Source organism: Muscardinus avellanarius (genome assembly GCF_963383645.1).
Source record: "Muscardinus avellanarius genome assembly, chromosome: 7".
In the NCBI taxonomy this organism is placed as follows: Eukaryota; Metazoa; Chordata; class Mammalia; order Rodentia; family Gliridae; genus Muscardinus; species Muscardinus avellanarius.
Window position 1 is genome coordinate 27835075 of NC_137793.1, and position 11461 is coordinate 27846535.

General features: G+C 50.0%; 1 protein-coding gene across 1 annotated transcript in view; it reads left to right on the forward strand.

Moving 5' to 3' along the window:
* Window positions 1-10024, forward strand: part of LOC308265221 (zinc finger protein 496-like) — a gene marked incomplete at both ends in the record, with an annotated part of 15686 nt that extends 5662 nt beyond the window's left edge. The window contains 5 exons of the mRNA XM_080698812.1: window positions 2288-2364; window positions 6383-6515; window positions 6971-7078; window positions 7977-8087; window positions 9315-10024. Coding sequence (XP_080554938.1) covers window positions 2288-2364; window positions 6383-6515; window positions 6971-7078; window positions 7977-8087; window positions 9315-10024 — 1139 coding nt within the window. The remainder of the gene's footprint in view (window positions 1-2287; window positions 2365-6382; window positions 6516-6970; window positions 7079-7976; window positions 8088-9314) is intronic.
* Between the last annotated feature and the right edge of the window lie 1437 nt (window positions 10025-11461).

Here is an 11461-nt window from a genome sequence, read left to right on the forward strand (position 1 = left end):
ATTTTTTTTAATTGGCAGATAAAAAGTATACAAATTTATAGTGAATTATGTAATATGATACATTTTGAAATAATTAAGCAGGCTAGTTAACATATGTACTACCTCATAAACTTAGCCTTTTGTTGGAGGGGTACTAGAGATTGAACCCAGAGGCATTCTACCTCTGAACTAACCCCAAGCCCTTTTTTTTTTTTTAAACAGGGTTTTACTAAGTTGTGGAGGGCCTCACAAGGTTGCTGAGGCTGGCCGTGAAACTGTGATCCTCCTGTCTCAGCCTCTGGCTTACTCAGTCATTATTTATTTATTTATTTATTTATTTATTTATTTATGTGGGTCTGGAGATGGAACCCAGGGGCATTCGACCTCCGAGCTACACCCCCTGCCCTATTTTTTATTCTTTATTTTGAAACCGGGTCTCACTGAGTTGCAGAGGGCCTCACTTAAGTAGCTGAGGCTGTCCGCGAACCGTGATCCTCCAATCTCAGCCTCCTGAATGCTGGGATTACAAGCATGCACCACCACGCCCAACTTACTTAGTCATTTATTATGGTAAAAAATACTTAAAATCTATTTTTAACAGTTTTCAATGATATCATCCACTGTTTTGTTTGTTTGTTTGGTTGGTTGGTTGGGTTTTTTGGTGGTACTGGAGATGGAACCCAGAGGCCTTCTACCTCCGGGTTACACTCCCAGACCTATTTTATATTTTATTTGGAAACAGGGTCTCGCTAAGTTGCTGAGAGCCTCACTTAGTAGCTGAGACTGGCTTCGAATCTGTATGATCCTCCTGTCTCAGCCTCCCAAGCGCGGGGATTACAAGCATGCGCCACCACGCCCGCTATCATCCACTGTTATTAATCACAATCCCTATGATGTACAAGTTCATCTCCGAAAGTTATTTCTGACTGAGACTTGTACCCTCTGACCAGCATCTCCCAACCACCCCTCCCAGCCTCTGGTAAACATCTTCCTCCTCTCTGCTCTGTGAGTGCAAGTTTTTAGATCTGATGTGTAAGCAAGATGGTAGTGTTTGCCCTCTGTGCCTGGCTTATGTCTTTTAGCATAATATCCTCCAGGTCCACCCATGTTGTCACCAATAACAAGACCCACCCTTACCTGGCCAGTTAGTGTCTCGCCACATGTTATACCATGTTTCAGCCATCCATCCATCCACTGAGGACCTCCTAGGTTGGCTCCACAGCTGGGCTGCTGAGACCCATGCTGCAGTCAGTAATGGAAGTATCTCTTTGAGGAACTAATCCCATTCCTTCAAGAGATGTTTCCCATCTCTTAAGTATTCACTCAGGAGAGGGACAGCTGGGTCACATGGAAGTCCTGTCTAGCTTTGTGAGGAGCCACTGTATGGTCTTCTACAATGGCTGCACATGATTTACCTTCCCACCCTCAGCATGCAGGATTCTCTTTTTTCCTACTCTCACCTTTCCCTCGGATAAGTCTTTCTTATGGAGCTTTGCAATTTGTAGACTTGCAAATGTGTAACTAATTTGTATGACACTTACTAAATAGGTAACTAAATTTGTATGACACTGGAGCCCCACAGAGATCCTCCTTGCCAGCAACCCTTCTTTTCTTTCTTCTTTTTTTGAGGCATAGTCTCTCTGTGTTGCCCAGACTGGCCTCTGCCTTTTGAACTCAAGTGACCCCCCTGCCCCAGCCCTCCGGAGAAACTGGGATGACCATGGTCCTTCCCAAACCACAGCTCCATTGAGTTTTTACCTTTATTCCAATTTTTTTTTTTTTTTTTTTTTTTTGGTGGTACTGGGTTTCCTGGAAGGAAGCCCTTCTACCTCTGGGCTACACTCCCAGACCTATTTTATATTTTTATTTGGAAACAGGGTCTCTTAAGCCAGTGCTCTGGCTTCAAACCTGCGCGATCCTCCTGTCTCCGCCTCCCAAACATGGGGATTACAAGCGTGCGCCACCACGCCCGGCGATTGTTCCAATCTTTTAGAGACAAAATAAAGGACCATTGGCAATGCCAACCTGAACCAGGCTGCCCCAGGGACAGCCATACTGTCATATCAAGAAACAGTAACAGAACCCACCTGGTGTGCCACGTGGCTCATACATGCGTCATCCTGTAATCTTCCCCTGACATGTGAGAAAAGAAATTGGGGTTTTATGGAAAGACCAGGGAGTGGCTCCCTGTTAATGGCTGATTTTCCTTGCTTGCCAAAAAGCTGGAGCAAAGAAGAGCTCTTGGGAGTCCAGAGGAGTCAGCGCCAAGCCTGGCTCCCTTTACAACACCCATTCCTGTCTCTTTCAGTTCCACAAGATGCTTCCCTTCTTCAGGAGGAGAGTGTGAGGGATGTGCCGCAGGTGACCACTTTCCAGCTGCCCTCGGTGAGTGATCTCTTGTCCGCAGCTGGCGGCTGCCTGACCAGGCTGTGTTCCCAGGGGCTCTCCCCTCTGGCCAGTATGCACTGAGCTCTGGAAAGCCCCCAGGCAGGACTGGCCAATGCAGGTCTCCCTGTTCCTAGGCTTATGATCCACCCACCATGCCAGACCAATCAGTTTCAGTGAGTCCCAGCTGATGGGCCATCTCAACAGCAATAAGTTCCCCCGAGAAAAGGAGACCCTCTGCCACTTTACCTTACAGGATGTTTTTTAATAGAATATTCAGCAGAACAATAGTTATATCTGAGAAACAAATATATGTGATTTTCATATGGTTTTTTTTAGTAATAATTTTGGGGGGAGGGGTTTGAACCTGCGGGCATTCTATCTCCAAGCTACACCCCCAGCCCTTTTTATTTTTATTTTGAGACAGGGTCCCACTAAGTTGAGACTGCCCTCAAACTTGTGGTACTATTGTCTCAGCCTCCCAAGTACTGGGATTACAGATGTGTGCTACTATGCCCAGCTAGAAAATATATATTTGCCAGGCGCGGTGGTGCACACCTATAATCCCAGTACATGGGAGGCTGAGATCAGAGTATTACAGGTTCGAAGACATCCTGAGCAAGTAGTGAGATTCTTAACAACTTAAAAAGACCCTGGGGTTTTTTGTTTGTTTGTTTGTTTGTTTGTTTGTTTTTCCTTTTTGTTTTTGCAGTACTGGGAATTGAACTCAGGGGCATTCTACCTCCAAGCTACACCCCCACTCCTATTTTTTATTCTTTATTTTGAAACGGGGTCTCATTAAGTTGCGGAGGGCCTCACTAAGTAGCTGAGGCTGTTCGCGAACCTCAATCCCTCAGTCTCAGCCTCCTGAATGCTGGGATTACTAGCGTGCGCCACCACGCCTGGTGCAGGTTGAGGTTTTTGGCACTTAAAAAATGTGCCATTTCCTTCAGGCCCCCATGGTTTCTGGTAAAAAATCTGCTGTCATTTTAATTTTTCTCCCTTATAGGGGAGGGGTCATTTTACTGTGGCACAAGGCCCTTGGTTCAAATATATAAATTTTTGAAATGCTAACATGATGATGATGATGATATTAAGAGGCAGGTAGGGCCTTTGGGAGGTGATTAAGTAATAAACTCAGAGCTTTATGCGTGGCATTAATATAAAAGAGGCCCAAGGGACCTGCCTTGTCCTTCTGCCAAGTAAGAACAAAGTCAAATGATTTCCACCTCTGATGGAGGAAGCAGGCCCTCACCAGAACCAAGCCATCCGCTGTCCCCATAAATCAACACTCTGGCACCAAGAGGCCTCTGAAATGTTGACTGAGCTGCCCAGAGGCCAGCCAGAGGTGAAGGGCACTTTTTCCTAAGCCACCAGAAGCACAGCCAGATAGCAGCTGGACAATCAGCCACCAGACCTGAGGGGCCAAGGCGTTTTACAGTGAACTTTTGGGGAGACGCAGCACAAATTGTTCACACTGAACCTCTGTTTGCCCCACAAAGGAGACAAGACAACAGCAAGCAGGCGGGGTCTTGGGACGGGAGATTAGGGCAGACACATTTGTGCTGCTTCTTCCTTGGTTCTAAAAGTAGAATGTGATGTGGTCTGGAGGGTAACCATCACTGTAGAGGAGAGAGGCCTGCGTCAGCTTCTTTTTTTTTTCTTGATCTTCCCTCTATTCTCTGGCCTATAACTTACCTCTAGATATCTCAGACTTCTCTTATTGTTCCCCCTTTTTATTGGGACCTTTCAGAGAAGCATTGCTAATGGATGCAACATTAAGTTTTGTTTGGGTTTCGGTTTTCTTTTTTTCTATGTGTGTGCTGGGATTGAACCCAGGGGTGCTTTATCATTGAGCTAGACCCCAGCTCTTTTTATTCTTCAGTTTGAGATAGGGTCTTGCTAAGTTGCCCAGGCTAGCCTCAAACTTGGGGTTCTCCTACTTCAGCCTCCTGCATAGCTGGAATTACAGGTATGCACCATCATAGCAATCATCTTTTTTTTTTTTTTTTCAGTACTAGAGATTGAACCCAGGGGAATTCTACCTCCAAGCTATACTCCCCAGCCCTATTTTTTATTCTTTTATATATATACATACTTTTTTTTTCGGGTATTGGAGATGGAACCCAGGGGTATTATACCTTCGAGCTACACCCTCAGCTGTATTTTTGTATTCTTTACTTTGAAACAGGGTCTTACTGAGTTGCAAAGGGCCTCACTAAGTAGCTGAGGCTGTCTGTGAACCACAATCCTCCTGTCTCAGCCTCCCAAATGCTGGGATTACGAGCATGTGCCACCATGCCCAGCTATTCTTTTTATTTTGAAATAGAGTCTCACTAAGTTACAGAGGGCCTTACTAAGTAGCTGAGGATGACTGCGAACCTGTGATCCTCCTATCTCAGCCTCCAAAGTACTGGGATTACAAGTGTGCACCAAGATGCCCGGGCTCAAGCAGTCGTCTTAATCAGGTTACATTCCACATCATTAGGAAGGCTTATTCTTAGGAAGTTATGTTCATGGAAGAGGGAAATTTATAGATAAAGGTGAAAGGTCTTTTAGAAGTGCAATTATGAGCCGGGCGTGGTGGCGCAGGTTTATAATCCCAGTACTTGGGAGGCTGAGAACAAGGAGGATCGCACATGTTTGAAGCCAGCCTCAGCTACTTAGGCTCTCAGCAACTTAGTGAGACCCTGTTTCCAAATAAAATATAAAATAGGTCTGGGAGTATAGCCTGGAGGTAGAAAAGCCCCTGGGTTCCACCCCCAGTACCACACACACACACACACACAAAGTGCAGCTATGAAGCAAGAGGGTGGTGGAGAGAGAGCATCTAACATGTCACTATTGGTTCTGCAGTTTATTGGGAAATGGCTTCTTCTAGGAGGCCATGGGAAGTCGGCCCAGGCTTCTGAGTGAGTGTGACGTTGGTGGAATTTCATCTACCATTTTACATAGTTGAGAAAGACAGAAGATAAAGCTTTTAGAGATAAGAACAACCAAAAGAATGCAAAGTAAAGGGTTTTTTGTTTGCTTATTTTGTTTGGTTTTTGCTATACTGGGGAGGAACCCAGGGACTTTCTACCTCCGAGCTGCACTCCAGCCCTATTTTTTATTCTTTATTTTGAAACAGGGTCTCACTGAGTTGCAAAGGGCCTTACTAAGTAGCTGAGGCTGTCAGCAAATCATCATCCTCCTGTCTCAGCCTCCCAAATGCTGGTATTACAAGCATGCACCACTACACCTGGCTTCACCGTACTTATTAAATCACCCTGAGCAGTGACCCTATTTTTGCTGATAACCAACTAAAAAAGACACTAAAGAGGTTGTTTCTGACCTTATCCTGAGTGCCTTTGGAGCCAGGTTTTTTTTTTTTTTCTTTTCTTTCTTCTTTCTTTCTTTCTTTCTTTCTTTCTTATTTCTTTCTTTCTTTCTTTCTTGGTACTAGGGGTGGAACCCAGAGGCTTTCTACCTCCAGGCTGTAATTCCAGACCTATTTTATATTTTATTTGAAAACAGGGTCTCACTAAGTAGCTGAGGCTGGCTTTGAACCTGTGCTATCCTCCTGTCTCAGCCTCCCAAGTGCGGGGATTACAAGTGTGTGCCACCACGCCCGGCAGGGGGCTTCTTTGCTAATGTTTTCTAAATGGATTTTTACTTGGGAGAGGTGTCTTTGTGCACACAGCAAGCTGTATTAGTTACTGTGCATGTGCCTCCATACGCTGCTGATGTTAGCGTGAGTTTTGTGGTTCCATTTGGCTTACATTTCAGTCTGGAGGACCAGAGGTAGTGTGTACTTTTGAACTGTGTGATATAAGCAGGTAGCAGAAACCTGTTAGATCCCAGAAAGCTCCCTTGCCCTTGCCGCTTCCACCACATCGAGATGGCTGTGTTCCCAGCCTCCAGAACTGTGAGGCCGATGCTGCTGTTTTACGTCTACGGCATTTTGTCTCCTCGGTCTGAATGGACTAGGATACCCAGCTCGTCCATCAACTGAGGCTTCCCTGTTCTGTGGTTTCAGAACCGGGTTTCTCCATTTAAGGACATGATCTTATGCTTCTCTGAAGAGGACTGGTCCCTCCTTGACCCTGCCCAGACTGGCTTCCATGGAGAGTTTGTCATTGGGGAGGAGTATGGGGTCTCACTGCCTCTGGGTAAGACTGAATTCCCCCATCCACCTAGACCAGGTCAGCCTCTTTCTATAAGAACAGGGAGCTGGGGCCGCCACAGGTCTCTTTGCCCTCTGGCCTCGACAGGTCATATGTTTCATGGCCCTGCAGGTAGTTTGTCCATCTGACCGTCACCTGCTGCCCCTCCACCTGTACATTAGGTGTACCTGCTATCTGTCCCATAAAAACAAACAGGGTCTCTAGTTTCCTCCTGTCCCTCTTACCTGCTGGACCCCAGCGAGATGTCCAGCGCACAGCTCTCTGCACCTGCGCCCTCTCCTGTCCCTCCGCACTCACGCTGGCCTTTCCAGGCTGTAGCCCCACTTATTCCCTTATTGTGTCATGACCCATCAGGCAGCCTGCTTCTCTCCCCTGGGCATGATGGGTCTCTCAGCCTGTCCTGGATGCTGACAAAGGTATGTTCTGCCCTCTGTGAACAGATGACCCAACAGCCCAGCCAGATCTCTCCCAGGGAGAGGAGAGTGAGTCGTGGGTTCCGGAGTTGCAGGACCTCCAGGAAAGAGAAGCACCCCAGGTCTCCTACTTAGGTATGTGAGTAATGATTACAGGTTGGGCCGGCTCCCCAGTTTCTACCCACCTCCCCCAGACTCTGTCTTGGTGCTCTGTGTCTTACAGAAAGAATGGAGGGGTCTTAATTTTGCCATCTGTGGGGGCCAGCCCCCTCCACTAGAGACTGAGAAATCATGGGAATTTCTTTCTGTTCTGCCTATAAGTAGTTCCTGGTGGGTGCTGACAATTCCACAGCCCACCCAAGAGTGAGGTCAGATGCTTATGAGAAACCAGAGTGGGGGCATCCCCTCTCATGGGCTCAGCACAGCACCTCCAGATGCCTCCCCTGTCTGGCTCCCCCTCTGTCCTCTGACAGTGTGCAGTGTGCTAGGACATGACACAGAAGGTACTGGGTTCCTCAGCACGTAGTGTCCCAGCAGTCACCAGCTCCTGTTTGTGACCTCTGCTCCGATGCTTCAAAGGATCTGCTTCTTCAAGGGAAAGAGTTTGCATGGAGTTAGCAGCAGCCCCACACCCTCTTCCCTTTGAGACCTGGCATTGGTACTGGGCAGGCCAAGATTTGGTGCACCATCCCTACCTGGGACAAGCACCAGGGTCCCCAGAGATGTATGCCACCATCTTGCCTCCCACACAGCCATGCAGAATACCCCTGGGGCCTGCAGGTCTGGAGAGCCCACCTCAGAAAGTGGAGGTAACCTCAGTTAATGGTCTCTGGCCACAGAGAATAGGCAAAACAATAGTTCTGTGTGGCTTCTGGCCTGGGTTCATGGCACCTGCCCCTTCAATTTTAACTTAGCAAACACAGGTGGCCCTTCATGCAGCCTGGGGAAAGCAGCCTACACCTGCCCAGGCCCCTTCCTAGGTTAGCAATGCCAGGAGAAGATAGTCACTCTTTCCCTTTTCTTTTGTGGAAAGATGTTCCCAGCATGCAGCCATTCCAGGTGGAAGACAAGACATGGGAGGAACTGCAGGGACCAGAGCCCCAGGCATGCCAGCAGGTGGTACTCAGTCAGAGTACCTGCCCAGGTAAGGGGTACAGACAACAGTGGTCCACGCACAGATGTGTGTGTTGTGAATGTGCACAGGGTGAATGCACACTTGTGGTGCAAGTGTGTGTTGCTGGAATGTGTTAGAATGAGGTGTGTGTGTGTGTGTGTGTGTGTGTGTGTGTGTGTGTGTGTGTGTGTTAGCATTAGGGGCCTGATGCTGCTGTCTGTCATGAGCCGCTTGCTTGCCCTGGAACCATGTTGCTAAGAACCTTTTCAGCTGACTCCCAGACCACTGCTCCTTGCCTTCTGAGTGGACTGAGGCAGGATGCTGAGGCAGCCCTGCCTTCAGGTAGTGAGGGCGTCTGTTCCCTGGTCAGGAAAGGCCAGAATGCCAGGGCAGTCTTGTCACGAGGGATCATTTTTCCAGAATACCAAAGCTGCAAAGGACTGCAGACAATAGGAGCAGCCTCCATCTGGATTCTGAATCCTTTTGGCAAACCTCACCAGAGGCAAAAGATAAATTGTCCCCATCTTGAATATCCTTGGGGCTCAGACACTAATTACCAAACTCAGGTTCCACTAAATGCCAGACATCCTTGCCTGGGCACGTGCATCAGGGTGGCTTCCAGAGGTACAGAGACTGGGTTCACACACTGTCCCTTGCTGGTGGTGTTTTGTTGGCCTTGGGTCATCTGGAATCTGGGGGGCAGCACATTCTGAGCCTATTTCTAACTTCACCCCCCCAACAGGCCACCTCAGTTCACTCAAGCGTGTAACACAGCAGTGTCACTAGCTGGTGTCCAAAGCAGATTGGGTTGTGCGTGTCCGAAGCCAAGCATGAGACGGCACTCCAGTGGGAGCTGGCATCCTATGCAACTGGGTTCATGGAATAAAGGGGTCTTTATCATATCCTGGCAGGATATTCCACCATGCCTGGCTAAGTAAGGTGATAGTGATGTGTAAACCTTCAGGGTTTTGCATAGATCGATACCAGTTCTTGGAACTCGGGTCTCTGGCTAGGGGAAAGCAGGTTGAAGGTGAGGGGTCAAGGGGAGTAGCAGGGAAGCCAAAAAACAGCACAGCCCATGCAGATATTTCCTTCTCAGACTGCACCAGTGGCCTCTGCAGTGCAGATGGGGACCCCGGTGACCACCAGGGACCCCGGAAAACTGAAGGTTTCAGGGCTCCCGCTGGCCTCCCATGATAGGACTCAGGGACTGGCAGGGGGCCAGGGGAGCACCATTGACCTGCACGTTTTCTGTAGCTACAGGGGACCCGCCACCCCTGAAGCATGGCCTGGATGAGGAGGTAACCATCGAGATCGTTCTATCCAGCTCCGGAGACGAGGACTCACAGCAGGGCCCGTGCTGCACTGACGAGTCACGGAGCCCCAAGCAGCAGCGCAGCCTCTCCGCTTCCCACCGGGGCGGCTCGGAGCCCGGGGGTGAGACACAGACCTCCAAGAAGTCCTATGTGTGCCCAAACTGCGGCAAGATCTTCCGCTGGAGGGTCAACTTCATCCGGCACCTGCGCAGCCGCAGGGAGCAGAAACCGCACGAGTGCTCGGTGTGTGGGGAGATGTTCAGTGACAGTGAGGACCTGGACGGGCACCTGGAGGCCCATGAGGCCCAAAAGCCCTTCCGGTGCAGCGCCTGCGGGAAGAGCTTCCGCCTCAACTCGCACCTGCTGTCCCACCGGCGGATACACCTGCCTACAGATGGATTGGAGGAGGGGCTGGAGCAAACGAGCAAGGCCCCGCAGGACACACAGGACACCCGGTGCCGGGACTGCGGGAAGCTGTTCCAGCGGCAAGACCAGCTGGCGCGGCACCGCAGCAGGGCGCACCTCCAGGACGAGGCGCGGCCTTTCCGCTGCCGGTACTGCGTCAAGACCTTCCGGCAGAACTACGACCTCCTTCGCCACCAGCGCCTGCACCTGAAGCGGCGCTCCAAGCAGGCTCTGAACTCCTACTGAGGGAGTGCGCCCTCCGTGCACCGCCCACCCCCCTGCCCTGGAGGGGGGCCCCTCCTCCTGCCCTCTGCTCTCAGGTAGCGCCCCACTTCTCCTGGTGCCGTGGCGCCCCTTCCTCCTCCGATGATGAGTGGCCGCGCCAAAAAAGGCAAGGAGGCGTGTTGCCACCCGCGCCCCATGCCCCTGGGTCTGTCTCAGAGGCCCCGCCCGGTGCTTGCCATGCCCTCGGAAAGACTATCCCCTACACCCCAGTGATGCCCGACTGCCCTGTCCAAACACCAGATACTGAGGTACCCAGGTGGCTTCTGTCCCAATGAGTAGTTTCTACCAGGTGGTAGATGGGGCTGGTGGGCCTAACATACCAAGCCATGTGGTGCCATGAGAACTCAGCCTCAGCCCCCATCGTGTGCACGGGAGCACCCCAGACCCTTCTTTGGGGCTTGGAGCCTATGGTGAAGGGCCCCAGGGCTCCTTCCTCAGGTAGGAAATGTCATCATCACAGTGGGGGCAAAGCTCACATTCTAACCTATGCTGCTCACCTCTCAACATGTCTTCCTTACACCCAGGTCCTTGGTGACTCTTTGTGGGGCGGAAGCCAAGTGACCCTCATTTAAAAGTCACTAAAATTCCTCCCCCCACTCCTGGGATAGGGAGCCCAGTCCCTAGAGGGATTCTGGGTGAGCCAGACCCAAGTCAGAACATTCCATGAAGCGCCATCTACATATGTACTAACTTAGGGCACCAATTGCGTTAGGTTCCTAGAACCCCCACAGCAGCTGAGAGGTATTTCATGGGGATCTGAGACTAAGGTATTAGCAGGGTGGTTTTCAGGCATGGGTGAAGCCTCCAAGCTCTGTCTTCTCTGTGGTGGCTTGCTGACGATGGTCCCTTGGTTTGAAGACACATCACCGTGCCCTTCCTCTCACTGCCACCTGTGTTTCTGTCTGTAGCATCTTTTCTGTGCAAGAAGCCATCCATGGGTGGTGGCCCATCCCACTGGCTTCACTATGGCCTCACCTGCCTCTGCAGCAACCACTTCTAAAAAGTCACATTCTGAGGTAATAGGGGTAGGGACCTCAACACTAGAATTTTGAGGTGATACAGTTCAAACCCAAACCCCAGATAATCCTGTGGTGCTGTTATTCCCAATTCAGATGAGTCAGTTCTAGCTTTGTTAAACTTCTGCCCTTCATCAAAGGTGAGGTTCAAACCTGCCAGGGCCCATGTCCTCTGTGTGGAAGAATCTCAACCCATACTTTTAAAGCTCAGCACCTCAGGTTCTGAACTATGAGTGACTGACCGTTGTTAGTGAAATTCTTGAGAAGTCAAAACATGGTCTGGTCCTGGGACATCACGTCAGCCAGGCTCAGTGATGAGGAGGCATGGGGCTGTAGCTGGACCCCCAGAGCAGCAGCCAAGCTGGTGTTCTGTGTTCTCAGT